Raw genomic sequence first — 16254 nt, forward strand, 5'->3', positions numbered from 1 at the left:
ATAGCTAGCAGACTCAGTGAACTGGCAGATAGCATTTTGTTTTAATAAGATTAAAATCAGCAGATGTCACCCTGGATAAGTACATTAGAATGAATTTTTTTCATGGATCTCAGAATTGTCGTTGTTAGATTGGAGAAAAGAATAATGTTTTATTCAGAAGAAATAATGAATTTTCCTCTGTTCTTCAATTCAGGAAATGTTTATTGAATTTCATATGTTCTTGGTACCGCTTAAGCCCTGATGACAAAGTAGTGACCCAGACAGAGAAAGTGTTTCTGTCCTGTAGATTCAATCTCTGTGACTGAACAGATGGGAACAGGCCTGAAAATGTTAGCTGTTACACATTTCTTTCTAAAACAGCAGAAATGATAAGAGATTATTGTGTCCATATTGTGGAGACAACATTTGATAAACCAGCTATCCTTTCTTGGCATGGAGGGCAGGCTGATTTTTGTGTAGTCATCTAGATTTCTTGTCTGCTTAATAACAAGGTTGTGAACGAAGGTGAACTCATCCATTCAGGTTGTTTCCTAAAGATGTTTAAATTACTAGTTAAAAAAATCAACTGAACCAATTATTCTGATTATAAAGGTAACAGTATTGTTTCAGTAAATTTTTCATGTTTTAATGGATTAGTTGGGTAATAGCCTTTGATTTCATTATTCCATATATTTAACATTGCTTTCTAGTGATTTAAGACAAATCCTGTTTTCTTAAATTTTTATTAGCAGAGACTGCTTTTAAGTACTGGCTTAAACAGAAATAATTTTCAGTTAAGAATATCCATTTTCAAATTGAGTATGATCAAGGAGAGTTATGTAAGGCTAATAATTAGAAGTACTAATATCTAATATTGTTTTCCTTCATGCAGGTACCATACATAATCTGTATCATAAAGTTCCCGTTCGAAGGTTATTTATTTTATATATACACCTTTTTTTAGGTCAGCTTATTTCGGATCAAGTGGCAGAAATCGTATCTAAATATGACCCCAATGTTTACAGCATCAAGTATAATAACCAATTAGCAACTCGGACTGCACAAGCTATTTTCGATGACAGTTATTTGGGTAGGTAAAACCAAAATTTACTCATTTTTGGAATTGTGGTATGTTTGTCTTATATCTGCATATGGTCTTTTAAGTAGAAAAATATTTTATGTAAAATAGATTCGGATTTTTTGAAACATACAGAATATACAATTTCAAATTGTTAATGAGTACTTTGGTTATGTTACATTTCAGTAATTGAAATTGAAAAGAGTGATTATTTGTGCAGTGATAATAATAATAGCTAGCCTTTAAGCTATGCTTACTGTGTTCTGGGCATTGTTCAAGGTGACTTGGTTTGTATTTGCTCATTTAATCCTCACAAGTCAAGCATACTGTATTATTCTCATTTTGTAGGTGAAAACACTGAGGCACTGAGACGCAAAATAACTTGCCCAAAGTCACTCGCTTGTAACTTGCTGTTCAGAGATTCAGATGGAGGCAGTCTAACTCCTGAAGTTTTATTCATGATGTTAAATAAAAGTTTTGGTCTTTAGGACTTACTAACATGTGTTCTTTCTTTAAATTTCTTTCTGATATATTAAAACAAGTAATATATGACAGAAATAGTACTTCCTGATTGAGAGAATTTATCTTTTTGATGAGTTGTAAATTTGCCGTTTTTAACAGACTCCTTTGTAAAGTTAATAAGACAATTGTAGTTTTGTAATAAAAATAGCATATTTGAGTATCTAACTCGTTTCATTTAAAATTCATGTGTCATATACATATGAATCTGTTATGACTAGGGGACAAAATATCACATAATTAAAGGAGTTTCTTGAAAATATTTTCAAGGAATGTTTACTCAGCAAGCCTGCTGAAGATAACTTCCTTGTCCTGATGGTTCTCCCCTTTGGTTTCCTGTTTAGGTTACTCTGTGGCTGTCGGAGATTTCAATGGTGATGGCATAGATGGTATGAAGTACTTGAACTATATCTAATCTTTAAAAAAATTAGATTAAGCATTTGAAACATGTGGCATTGAAAATTTTAAGCAGTTTGAGTGGCTGGGTGCTGTGGCTCAAGCCCGTAATCTCAGCACTCTGGGAGGCCGAGGCGGGTGGATCCCTTAAGCCCTGGAGTTCAAGAACAGTCTGGACAACATGGCAAAACCCTGCCTCTAGAAAAAACACAAAAATTAGCTGGGCGCGGTGATGCACACCAGTGTCCAACTTCTCAGGAGGCTGAGGTGGGAGGATCTGCAGAGCCCAGGGAGGTTGAGGCTGCGGTGAGCTGTGATTGCGCCACTGCACTCCAGCCTGGGTGACAGAGCTGAGACCCTGTCTCAAAAAAGAAAAGAAAAGAAAAGAAAATTTTAAGCAATTTTAAGCCATCGTTATGGAATATAACAGAAGAAATGAGGAAGATGTTAGCACACTGGTGAGAGTCCAGGCTAGGTCTGTGCTAAACTTCCTCTAGTGGCTGCTAAATTGAGACAGCTACACTTGGCTTCAGTGCCTTTCCTTTCTGCTTCTTTTTAGCCCCCAACACTGTCAGTGATTTATTTAGCATTTTCCTCCTTGTCTTCAGCAAATTCATTCCTCTGAGAGAAAGAATTAGTGTCTTCTTTCTTTAGGCATCCTTTGTTACCTTCTGGGCCATCTCTGCACGGTTATTATCCCATCCTCTCATTGTCCATCCATCTTCCTTCAGAGCTCCATTTAGGAATCACAGTCTTTACCTGATTTTGATCACATTTTTGTGCCACAGCCACTTCTACCCCACTTCAGTTTGCTCTGTATTATTTTTCATTACTGTACTACTAAACTAAATGTAGTTTTTCTTCATTCTTAGGTTACTTTATCTTGTCTATTCTTGTTTAACAATATTACAAATGACTTGAGGGCTTATTTGCATATGTTTGAGAGCCCTCAAGAATTTATATTTTGTAAATTTTGATTTTATAGTTTAAAAATGCTGGGCTATTTATTATGGAGTACCAATTTTTCTAAATCGATTGTTTGTTTTGAACTGAAGTAGTAAAACTTAAAGCTTGCTGACATAGTCACTTCTGGTCTGCAACTTCCAGTGTTGTCCTAAAAAATGAATAATTTGTTTGTTTGTTTGTTTCAGACTTTGTTTCAGGAGTTCCAAGAGCAGCAAGGACTTTGGGAATGGTAGGACAGTTAAAAGGTATTTTTAAAAAAATCTCTAAGTTATCTTCTATTTTACTAGAGTTCACATACTCCTGTTTTTCCTTCACAGGTTTATATTTATGATGGGAAGAACATGTCCTCCTTATACAATTTTACTGGCGAGCAGGTATGCTTCCAAAATACGATCGCCCTCTCCCACTATAAAAGCAGTATGTACTCATCGGAGAAAATTTGCGAAATAAAACTGTAGAAGTGAACTATAATCTCATCAAATAGATAATTCATCCAACTCTTATCATTTTGGTCAAACTATTATCATTTCTCTTTTGAGAGTGTGTGTGTGTGTGCGTGTGTGTGTGTGTGTGTGTAGTATATAAACAAAAATTGGTTTATTCTGTATTTTTCATTTTGTCTTGCCTTTTTCACTCAGTATTTTATCATCAGAGTTTCTAATGTCTTAAAACTTTCCCTGGCAGTATCAGAATGGTTTAATGATTCCATAATATTCAATATTCTAGATATAAGATGGGCTTTAAATATTTCATCTTTGTTTTAACCCAAGTAATTTGGATATTTTGGCTTGTTTTTGTCTGCCTTTTTTTTTTTTTTTTTAGGAAATGCAAAATCACATACATACAAAACCACAAAGACTTCCTTTTTCTTTACTGGTAACATTGAATTCTTTTTTAAGGATAATCTATGCCTTATAATTTTATTAGATGCAACAGAAAGCATGGCATAGATGTGTGTACTATAGATATTACAAGCAAACTTCATTTGTACTTACATGAAATAAGATATTTCTCAGCTAAAAAAATGCTAGTACTTTTTAAGTATTAGGCATTTCTCTGTGAGTACAGGCATTTTATAATATTCCCTGTTGTATGTCTCAAAGAATTATGCCATAAGTTGGTAATGATGAATAAACATTTAAACAGTAGGTAGAGAAAAATCTTTCTCAAAGTTTGCAGATCTGGGATTCAAGGCTTTTTATTCAGTTGAGATTGTTGGGCTTTGGGATAGTATTGATAGGCTGACTGACTGGACTCATGGTTCCCAGAAACCTCTTCCCATTTGTGTGGCAGTCAGGATTGATGCACAACCTGGAGGGCCCTGCAGTTGACAGGCAGTTAGAGTTGCTGCAGGGGTGGTCCCTTTGTTCAGTTTTGGCTTCTCCAGCTCAAGCAGCTTCTCCTGTCTGGTGACCATGTATGAGTCTGGATCCTACTGTATGTACTCAGTGATACTTGCTTTATTCCTCCTTCCACTATTGGAAAGTGGGAGTGGCTAGAGAGGAGTGGGAAACATGGCTTTTAGATGAGGACAAACCTGGGTTTTCCATGCTCAATCTGTTATTGCATTGGATAAGGTATTTGCTGCTGAAAATCTGTTTCTTATTTATAAAAACAGGGATGCTGGCAACTTCCTCATGGGACAGTTGTAAGAATCAAAAGAAAACATTTGAATCATAGTGCCCAGGACAAAATGTGTCTCAGTAAATGCCATCCTTTCTTTACACTTCCAAGCCAAACACCGTAGGTGACTAAGGCCCATGAATGTCATTCTGTTACATAGTCGGCACATCAACCTTGTACCCCAAACATAGTATATTTTATTTCACAAGCTCTGATCTTGTTATTTAATACAGAATACACCTTTCATTTTCCCAATTACACTGTATCAACCCAAAATAGATAATGCAGGAATCTCCCTTATCGTTCTCTCTTGATATCTGAGCCAATCAAATTTGAGAAGCATTGCTAACTTTCCTTTTTTGGTTTGTTGACTCATTTTTCACCTTACTTTATATTTAATCTGTCATCTCTTTTAGTTTTGTTTTGCACTTTCAGCTCTCTTTAGAGCTTTCCTTTTTCACACTTATTTACAGCTAAGCTGCTCACCCTATGAGAGCCTGTGGTCTCCTGTGGTAGGGAAAAGGACATTTCTGCTCCCTGTGCATTATAAGCTCATAATAAACCCAAACACATTTGTACTGTGTGATTCAAAAGCAAAATCATGTGGCAAGTAATCGATAGAGATATGACACAAAAATGAGCTCCTTTCCATATCTTTCCAAACAGTAATTTTTAAACAATAGTAGTAAGTTTCACATAGGGGAGCCAATTATTATCTATTATTAATAGTTATTATCTATTATCCTCATGACATAGGAATCCATATAAAACTTGTTGGGTTCAATCACAACCTTTGTCTGTGACTATATATCTTTGTTAGTGTGCTTGTGTCTGGTATGTTTTGGGAAGTGGAGAGAAAGGGAGATAATAGGGTAGGCCTGGGAAGGAGAATTGATAGTCCTTAGACTTAAATGTCATATATCAACAACACTGGAATGATATACATGTAATATATTGTGTCCATGATCTAGGAAAACAACAAGCCTCATTACCTGATTGTCATTGTGTTGGTAGAATAAACAAAAGACAAGACATTTAGATTGAAGCACTATATGCAGAGAAAAAAATTACCCTTTCTATTTGGTACATATATTACAAATGTTAATTGTCTAAACTAATTGGATGAAATATAAACATTTCATTTTCATCTTTTTATCCAGATGGCTGCATATTTCGGATTTTCTGTAGCTGCCACTGACATTAATGGAGATGAGTAAGTTTAAAAAAAATGTTTCCAGAAAGTTATCTTCTCATATTTACGAATACTTTACTCAAACTAAACATTTTTTTCTTCTGTTTTTGTATTCCTTTTCTGCTAATCTTTCTGTTTAAGGAAACAATTTGAAGCAACCTTAATCATGAATTCTAGAAAACCTCTATGTTTATTCTGTTTTTTTCAGTAGCTTTTATAACATGAACAAATAAAGTAATTTTATGAATTACTGATAGTTTCTTAAAAGAATTAAAGGAAGGTTTGAATTTGAAATGAGTGCTCTGGTAATCATTTTGTGTTTCACTGTGGGTATGAGAGATGCAGAAAGAGGAAAAGTGAGTTGTAGTAAGAAAGAAAACGCCTACTAAGAGATGAAATTTGATCTTGCTTTGGTGAGAAGATTCTGTTCTTTTAGTTATGCAGATGTGTTTATTGGAGCACCTCTCTTCATGGATCGTGGCTCTGATGGCAAACTCCAAGAGGTGGGGCAGGTCTCAGTGTCTCTACAGAGAGCTTCAGGAGACTTCCAGACGACAAAGCTGAATGGGTTTGAGGTCTTTGCACGGTTTGGCAGTGCCATAGCTCCTTTGGGAGATCTGGACCAGGATGGGTTCAATGGTAAGATCAAAGTTTAGCAGCTGCAGGTCCCTGATTATCTGTGTCCACCTGGAAAAGTCCTGTAACTCCATCTGTAGGAGTCTACACAAGCAAATCTTCTTCCTAGAAAGGTGGATTGTGTGTCAGTGAGTAACACACCAAATTGAAAGACGGGTTGCTATTTTTCTTTAAAAATCAGAGCAAAGATTTTAAAAACAGACTCTCATGAGTTGTTATTCACTCAGCCTCAAATTAGAAGGTCAGAATGATTACTTTCTGAAAGGAACCTTCATTCCCCTGGTGCCTACTGCTAGCTGGTGGCTTTATGTGTTTCTGCATCCTGCTTAGCAGCAGTGCCCTCTTCTGTTCATTTGGCTACAAGTGTTAAAAAAAAAAATGCTTCCAGGCACATTGTCAAGGCAATGCTGACTAATGCATACCTCAAAGGTATGATTTGCCATTAATATTTTTAAAGCCATAACTTTGTTGTAGCTGTCCAAAATGTTCTAAGGGATGTTATATCTCCCTTCATGGTGGCATATTAAAAGTATAAGCCTATTCTTTTGTAATAGCACCATTTTAATAGTTGTCGATATCTTTAAAAAGCAAAGTTAACTTTTACTTTAGAACTCTTTTCAGAAACATGAAATATAGCTTACAAATTACCAAGATTTTTTTAAAAATCTATTCAAAACCTTTCTAGAGATCACAGAATGGATAGTTTAACTAGTTTGTGTAATCAACAGTATAGTAAGCCTATGCCCCCTTAAAACCTAAAGGAAAGGTATACATTAAGAAGAAAATTTTAAAAATACAGATGACTTGTTGTATATCTCAAATAGTAGTGGAAAGGTAAATGTTGTTTGCCCTGAAGATTTCACACTTGTCTTGTGGGTAGGTGCTATCATTTACTAGAAGCATCATCTGGAAGATTAACCCTAGGTGTTTCTTTTTCTTTCTTTCTTTTTTTTTTTTTTTTTTTTTTTTTTTTTTTAAGGCAGGGTCTCTGTCACCCAGGCTAGAATGCAGTGGTGCAATCATGGCTCACTGCAGCCTCGACCTCCCGGGGTCAAGAGATCCTCCCACTTCAGCCTCCTGAGTAGCTGGGACTACAGGCTCCCACCACCTAGCCCAGCTAGTTTTTTTTATTTTTAGTAGAGCTGAGGTCTTGCCATGTTACCCAGGCTGGTCTCTAACTCCTAAGCTCCAGTGATCCTCCTGCCTTGGCTGTGCGAAGTGCTGGAGTTACAGATGTGAGCCACTGTGACTGGCCAACCGGAGAAGTTTCAGTGGTAGAGAACATCTACCCAGAGGTACATTTGCTACCTAAAATAGAGGCTTAAAGATTTTTACCACAAAGAGAACTTAGCATAAATCAAATGGAGCTATGGTATGAAGTTCATAATAAAATGTGAAAAGAACACTATATAACAGACCAAATCATTACTTAATCATAACAAAAACTACATAGGAAATGCAGGGCTAAGTTTGAGGTTCCATCATAAATAAAGTTAATGAATTCTTTGCTGTGTAGCTGGGCCTCTGTCTCCCAGGTTTTCTGGGAAGCCTGGTCACATTTGCTGTTACCTTGTCTTGATGTTATTCCAGTTACTTTAAAGAAAGTTTTCTCATTACTATGATCTAGCCAACATCTCTTCCAGCTTTCTAAGTTTCTGTTATAATGTGTTGTCTGTCAGTACAACAAATATAGACAACAGCTTAAAAAAATGTGAAGTTTCACAATTATTTTACAAAGGGGTAAAATATAGATAAAATCGTCCATAGAGGATGATTGTGGTCTCCCAAGGTTTCTCTTTGGGTATTACTGTACCAAATAGTAGATTGTGAATGATAATGTCTTTAGTGAAAAATTATCTGAGCTGTATTTATGTATAGTATTTAGTATATATGTACATATATAGGTTCTATTAATTATGTTAGATCTTTTGTTGTTGTTCATACATGAAGACATTAAGTGTCATTGTTCCTGTATTCCTATATTCCTCTCTTTCCATCTACCCCCACCCTAGGCATCATCAAGAGGGATATTGAAAACAAAACAATAAAGTTATGTTCCAAAATTTTATATAGCCCTAAGGTAATTATGTGCAGTTTTTATCAGTACTCTTCCAGAAAAAGCAGAGGAAAAAAAGAAAAACAGGAAAGAGCGTCTAAAATGATCAAAGGAAGAAATCGATTGCATGAATGTGTAGGACTTTCCAGACTCGACAGATGATAGCGAAGAGAGAAGATGATCAACGTGTATAAAAATAATGAAGGGTTTAGGAAAGTTACAGATAATTTTTATTAAACAATCACTCAATATTGGAGCCGTCTTTTGTTGGAAAATTATATTTTAACGAATACTTTATTTATTATTTATTGAGACAGGGTCTTGCTCTGTCACCCAGGCTGGAGTGCAGTGGTACGATCACAGCTCACTGCAGACTCGACTTCCCAGGCTCAAGCATTTCTCCTACCTCACCCTCCCAAGTAGCTGGGACTACCAATGTGCACCTCCATGCATGGCTGATTTTTGTATTTTTTGTAGAGATGGAGCTTTGCCATGTTGCCAAAGCTGGTCTCAAACTCCTGGGCTTAAGCAATCTGCCTGCCTCGGCCTCCAAAGGTGATAGGATTACAAGCATGAGCTACCATGGCCAGCCTGTTTTAATAAATACTTTATTAATGCATATGTCAGTAGAGAAGTTATGCTTATCTTTGTTTTTTTGTTTGTTTGTTTTTTGTTTTTTTTTTTTTAGACTGAGTCTTGCTCTGTCGCCAGGCTGGAGTGCAGTGGCACGATCTCGGCTCACTGCAGCCTCCGCCTCCCGGGTTCAAGCGATTCCCCTGCCTCAGCCTCCTGAGTAGCTGGGAATACAGGCACCCACCACCAAACCTGGCTAATTTTTGTATTTTTAGTAGAGATGGAGTTTCACCATGTTGGCCAGGATGGTCTCCACCTCTTGACCTCGTGACCCACCTGCCTTGGCCTCCGAAAGTGCTGGGAATACAGGCGTGAGCCACCCCACCCAGCCAATTTACCTTTAAGGCTTAAAAAAGGATAAAAAGAATACTTTTACATAACTTAGGTACCCATTTTTAAGGATAACAAATTCTTAGTTGGTGTTTACTGCAGGCCAGGCACTCTTCTAGGTGGTGAAAATGAGCATAAATCAGAATCTACTCATGTCTTTAAGAAACTCAGCATCCAATGGGGGCAGCATATATGTTTAAAAAAAAAAAAAAGCACCTCAATGTGATCATCACAGTGTTTGAGATCCCAGGCTTAATGGTCTCATGCAAAGGATGAGTGATCAAGGTATCGTTGATGTTTCAGGGGAGCCATGAGACAATGAGGCATGGCTTATTAAGGAGCTGTGAGACAGCTCGTGTACATTAAGGAAGTTGAGGCAATTTGTTATGGCTGGTACTTAGGGTCTGTGATAGGCAAGATACGAAATGTCCTTGGTCTCATGAAGCTTATGTTCTATAGCTTACTTACTTTGTGTAGTCATAGAATAAGTGAACAATGGGGAAATCTAGATAGTGATAAAGATGGTGGATTTTTTAGAAGGCAAGGTAATATAATAGAGTTTCGGGATAGAGAGGGTGATAGAGAAAGTAGGGGGTCGAGGGGGTGGTGCACTGCTACATAGAGTGGCTAGGGAATAATAGCTTGCTGACAGAATGACATCTGATCTAATGACAGAACGACATTGATCTATCATTTGGACAAATGAATAGAGTTGTAAAAGCTCTGGAGCAAAAGCTGTTAAGGCAGAGAGAACAGCAAATATAAGTCCGTAGTTGGAAACTAGCTTGGTGTGTTTAAGAAACAGAAAAAAAGGCCAGGATTGCTGGGAAGAATAAATAAGGGTAAAAAACTGGATGGCGTTGGGTTGGGGATGGGGAGAGGAATTAGATTTGCATGGTAAACAATGGAAATACCAGGTAGGGTTTAGAACTTACTCTAAATGCTTTGGGAACTAACTGAAGGATTTTAACAAGGGGATGGATGTGACATGATACGGTGAATGTTTGGCCCTTTTGAAGAGAAAGTTACAGGCAAGAGTAGAAGTGGGAGGCCACTTGAAAGGCTGTTTAAGGCCGGGTGTGGTGGCTCACACCTGTAATCCCAGCACTTTGGGAGGCCAAGGTGGGCAGATCACAAGGTCAGGAGATCGAGACCATCCTGACTAACACAGTGAAACCCCGTCTCTGCTAAAAAAAAAAAAAAAAAAAAAAAAATTAGCCGGGCATGGTGGCGGGTGCCTGTAGTCCCAGCTACTCGGGAAGCTGAGGCAGGAGAATGGTGTGAACCCCGGAGACAGAGCTTGCAGTGAGCTGAGATTGCGCCACTGCGCTCCAGCCTGGGGGACAGAGCGAGACTCCATCTCAAACAAACAAACAAAAATAAAAAAGAAAAGAAAAGAAAAGAAAAAAAGGCTATTTAAGTGCAAAATATGGCAATGACTTGTTTAGGGTGGCAGCAGCAGAGAGAGAAGTGGGCAGATTGGTAATATATTTTAGAGGTAGAAAAGATAATTTGATGTTTGGGGTTTTTTAAAGATTTAAAGTGTTATTCATTTATCTTTCAGTTTAAGTTGAGCAAGATCAAGATGAAATCACAACTTAGGAATTTCTGAGCAGATTGGCTTCTGTTCAGAAAAATCAATACCATCCATAAATAAATTAACTAGAATTTTGAGAGTGAAAATAAACTTTAGATGAATCTTTTGATGTGTCCTCCTCCATCCCCTACCTCCTAGTTTTAAGGAGGAAGCATTTGTGGTCCAGAAAGTTTAAGTGATTTGTTTACGGTCAGAGCCAGATTATCTGGTTCTAAATTAATGTCTTTTCTGTACAGTTTTGTGTGAGTTTCCTTGAATTAGATTATTGCTTGTGGATAAAGAGTACCCTACTGAACTTTGAATTAGTGTTTATCATGATAAATGGGTTCTATAAATATTAAGATCTGTACAAATAATTACAAGTACTGAAACTTTCTTCTCTTCATCCTTACCCTCCTCCCCCCTTCTCTCGTTTCTTCCTCATTCTTCCCTTTGTTTTCCTCCTCCTTACTTCTGTCATTCTCCTTCCCCCTCCTCTTTTTTTCCCCACAGATATTGCAATTGCTGCTCCATATGGGGGCGAAGATAAAAAAGGAATTGTTTATATCTTCAATGGAAGATCAACAGGCTTGAATGCAGTCCCATCTCAAATCCTTGAAGGGCAGTGGGCTGCTAGAAGCATGCCACCAAGCTTTGGCTATTCAATGAAAGGAGCCACAGATATAGACAAAAATGGATATCCAGGTGCTTTCTTATCAACATATAGAGCCCTTAGATTTTTCAGTCCTAATAGCAAATAGTATTAGTTACTGTTCTTGATTTATATTATAAATTATTGCAATTCAGTATTTCATGTGTTGATCAAACCTCTAAGATATTCAAGGCATCATTCCCATCACCTAAGGGGATCCGAAGAAAAGTCAGCTCTCTTTCCTGGGAGTGTACAGTATACTCTGAGCTTCTCCTGTAGTCTTTAATGAAATGAGAAGAGTATTACAGAAGCTGTAAACAAAAACTAAATGCTCATTCTAAGCTATTTTAATATTAGCTATCTTTTTTATTTTTTTAATTATGTAGAATTTATGTACTTGACTAATAGTTGTGATTTTTTTTTTTTTAAGACAAGGTATGGCTCTATTACCCAGGCTGGAGTACAGTGGCACAATCTTGGCTCATTGCAGCCTCCATCTCCTGGGCTCAAGCCATCCTCCCACCTCAGCCTCCTGAGTAGCTGGGACTACAGGCACACACCACCACGCCTGGCTAATTTTTGCATGGTATGTAAAGAATGGTTTTTGCCATGTTGCCCAGGCTGGTCTTGAACTCATGAGCTCAAGCGATCCACCTGCCGTGGCCTCCCAAAGTGTTGGGAATACAGGCGTGAATCACTGCACCCAGCCTTCATTGTGATTTTTTTTTAAAGTATATTATTTTATTTAATTCTCCCATTAATACCTGAGTTAATATAAGCTCATTTTTGTGGCTCATTATTATACCATTTCTGAATGTTAAAAGAGACTGAGAAAGGCAGTTTGCCCAAGGTTGCCCACTGTATGGGTCCAATAGAGCAAGCAAGACCTTTTTCTGGTTCTTATACACTTTGGAGCATTATAAATGGATCTAGGATCAAAATAGATCTTTTCTTTAAATGAAATACAGTGTAGAAAATTTAGATGACCTTTGTGTTGAAACACTTAATATGAGCTCAATATAAAAGTATGTTGGTCTGTTTCCAGAAATAAGACATGAAGTTGATTCTCATAAATTAGTATTATTTTAGAGTTTTTTTGTTATAAATGCAATATATTTATTATCGAACTTTTAGAAAATACAGCAAAGCATATCTTTTCAATGTTTTTCCTATGCAGTCACACATTTTTTAAAAAGGAAATCATGCTTTTATATGCTATTCATAGTGTGTTTTATTCAACGTTTCAGAAACATTATTATTCTTCTAAAACATGAATTTTGTTTCCCTTTGTAACAAATAGCTGTATCATATCTTATTTACCCTATTTTGTGGCATTTTTATCTTTCTTTATAATTCTTTTGCATATCTCTGATTATGTCATTAGGACAAAATTCAAGAATCACTGTGTCAAGTGTGTGCACTTCTTTTTTTAAGGTTGTTAATACACATGGTCAAGTTACCATCCCACTCCCTCCACAGGAAGGTTTTTGTCAACTTTTTAAAGCACTCACCAGCAGTAAATAAGTCATTGTTTTCCCACACTTGTGCCTCTTTTAAAATAATTTTTAACTGTATAACAGGTGGACAGTGTATTTTAACTAACAGTTTGTGATTCTAGAAATAAGGCATGAGTTTGATTCTTTTTTTTTCTTTTTTTTTTTGAGATGAAGTCTCGCTCTGTCACCCAGGCTGAAGTGCAGTGGTGTGATCTCAGCTCACTGCAAACTTCACCACCCGGGTTCAAGCGATTCTCCTGCCTCAGCCTCCTAAGTAGCTGGGATTACAGGCAGGCACCACCACGCACGGCTTATTTTTGTATTTTTAGTAGAGATGGGGTTTCACCATGTCGATCAGGCTGGTCTTGGTCAGGCTGATCTCGAACTCCTGACTTCGTGATCCGCCTGCCTCAGCCTCCCAAAGTGCTGGGATTACAGGCATGAGCCACAACGCCTGGCCATGAGGTTGATTCTTAACTATACATAAATAAAAATGATTATTTTTACTAATAATCTAATGTATAGTTATGAGATTGATAATTATACATTAGATTATTAGTAAAAATAATCATTTTTATTTGTGTGTGTATATATATATATATATATATATATATTTCTGTGAATTTCCTTTTTGTGTCTTTTTTTTCTTCTTTGCTACTGGGATCATATTTTGCTTTTCTTTCATTCATTCATTTTTTTTAAACTTTCACCGTGCCTTAAATGTTGTGAATATTAACTTCTTAACTCTTGTATGTATTTTCTAGTTTGTCACATTTGCATTTTGAGCATAAAGTTTTAAACTTTTATGTAATTAAATCTCTCTGTTTTTATGGTTTTTTTTTCATGTGCTTTTCTGTTTAGAAAAGACTTCCTCAAATTTAGCTTGGGTATGCTGTGAGATAGAGCTCTCATTTGACTTTTTCTGAATCGTTAACCAGTTGAACCAGTGGCATATGAAAACTAATGCTTTTCATTCTTGCTGATTTGAGTGCTATCTGCTATCGTATTTTATATACTATATATGTGTGTTATACATATTATATATAGGAAATAGAAAAGAAATTTTATAATAAGATTGTAAAATCCACAGGCATCTTTAAAGCTTTTTCCTTTGGCAGTATGTATGTTTGGCAGGTGTATGCTTATCATTGCTACTTTTTACTAAATATTCATTTAAAAGATTTATATCCACCTAGATGAAAGTCTACTTTATGATAAGCATTTTCCACTGGTGGTAGTTTGTTTACTGTTTTCATATATTTTAGCCTTTTATATGATATCTTACAACCTTTTAATGAATAGTTTTGAGAATTTTTTCAAGCCTTTTTATGTTCATTGAAAATTTTATAGAATAGTATATACATTTTAAAAACCATTATCGTTATTAACATGTTTTTCCACTCTTTCTTAAGACTTAATTGTAGGAGCTTTTGGTGTAGATCGAGCTATCTTATACAGGTGAGCATTTTCTGTATCCTGTAGTATAGGAATATTCTGAATTATTTGAACATTTTTAAATTAAGTGTCAGTGTTTGAATTTTAGTTTAATTTTCTTGAAATAATGATAAAATTTGTTCTTTCTATTCATGATTTGCTGCAGGCAAATAGTATTATTTTTATTGATACATAATAATTGTACATATTTATGGGGTACATGTGATATTTTGATACATTCATACAATGTAATGATCAAATCAGAGTAATTAGGATATTCATCATCTCAAACATTTATCATTTATTTGTGTTGGGAACATTCAGAATCCTCTCTTCTAGCCTCTCTTTTAGCTATTTTGATTTTTTATTTTCTTTGGAGACGAGTTTCAGTGCAATGGGACCATCTTGGTTGCCTGGAACCTCTGCCCCCTGGGTTCAAGCAGTTCTCATGTCTCAGCCTCCCAAGTAGCTGGGGTTACAGGCACATGCCACCACACCAGCTAATTTTTGTATTTTTGATAGAGACAGGGTTTTGCCATGTTGGCCAAGCTGTTCCTGAACTCCTGGCCTGAAGTGATCCACCCGCGTCAGCCTCCCAAAGTGCTGGGATTACTGTCATAAGCCACTGTGCCCAGCCGGCTATTTTGAAATGTACAATAAATTATTGTTAACTATAGTCAATCTACGGTGCTATTGAACACTAGAACTTCTGTCTTTTATTTATTTGTTTATTTTTTGCCCAGTCTGGAGTACAGTGGTGCAATCTTGGCTCATTGCAACCGTTGCCTCCCAGGTGCTAGTGATTCTCATGCCTCAGCCTCCTGAGTAGCTGGGACTACAGGCATGTGCCACCACACCTGGCTAATTTTATGTATTTTTGGTAGAGACAGGGTATTGCCATGTTGTCTGGGCTGGTCTTGAGCTCCTGGGCTCAAGTGATCCACCCATCTCAGCCTCCCAAAGTGCTGGAATTACAGGTGTGAGCCACTGTGCCCATCCCTTCTTTGTCTTTTAAATTATGTTCAAAGGTATTCTCCTGTAGTTTTAATCTCTCTAAAAATTGTCTGGGTTTACATTTTCCTATAAGAAACAGGAAATTAACCTCATGCTTATGTCTTGGTATTCTCTGACCACAAGGTCAGTACATAATGAAACCCCAAATGAATATTTTATTAGAGCAATATGTATGAATTTATATGTTTCTATTTCCCAATTTCTTATGTATCCCTAGTTATTCTCTGTATTTCATCAATTCCTCATGACTTAGAATATCAGTTGGCATCCCAAGTAGTTAAGATGTTTACATATCTATGATCTGAGTTTATACATGGCAGGAACACTAACATTAGTGCTGTGTAGCAGAGTTTGTGATGGGTCAATTTAATTGTAACTATACAATACTTAACAGATTTCAGAGATTTATCATTTTGAGACAGGCACATTGACTTGAGCCAGCTGTATTTTTGTATAGGATTTAAAACTGTGTATCTGAACTCAGGAAAACTGTATTTATTTTAATTTATTGTTTTTAGTTTTTAAAATTGCTGTTAATTATATAATGTATGTGGTAAAAATACAAACAGTATAAGAAGGGTATATAAAAAAATGTTTTACCTCATACCAGCTAATACTTTATTTGTTTCTTCTATTAGAAATATTCTATGCATTAAAAAATCATATTATGTATG

The 16254-nt window shown here is 36.3% G+C and overlaps 1 protein-coding gene across 5 annotated transcripts in view; it reads left to right on the top strand.

Annotated features, from left to right (window-relative positions):
* Positions 1-16254, top strand: part of ITGAV (integrin subunit alpha V) — a 91364-nt gene that overhangs the window by 45523 nt on the left and 29587 nt on the right. For all 5 annotated transcript variants that reach the window (XM_055289954.2, XM_055289951.2, XM_055289952.2 and 2 more), the window contains 8 exons: positions 944-1069; positions 1921-1965; positions 3124-3167; positions 3256-3312; positions 5722-5774; positions 6190-6392; positions 11498-11689; positions 14545-14590. In XM_055289954.2, coding sequence (XP_055145929.1) covers positions 944-1069; positions 1921-1965; positions 3124-3167; positions 3256-3312; positions 5722-5774; positions 6190-6392; positions 11498-11689; positions 14545-14590 — 766 coding nt within the window. The remainder of the gene's footprint in view (positions 1-943; positions 1070-1920; positions 1966-3123; positions 3168-3255; positions 3313-5721; positions 5775-6189; positions 6393-11497; positions 11690-14544; positions 14591-16254) is intronic.

The sequence above is a fragment of the Symphalangus syndactylus genome, chromosome 8 (assembly GCF_028878055.3).
Source record: "Symphalangus syndactylus isolate Jambi chromosome 8, NHGRI_mSymSyn1-v2.1_pri, whole genome shotgun sequence".
NCBI classification, from domain to species: domain Eukaryota; kingdom Metazoa; phylum Chordata; class Mammalia; order Primates; family Hylobatidae; genus Symphalangus; species Symphalangus syndactylus.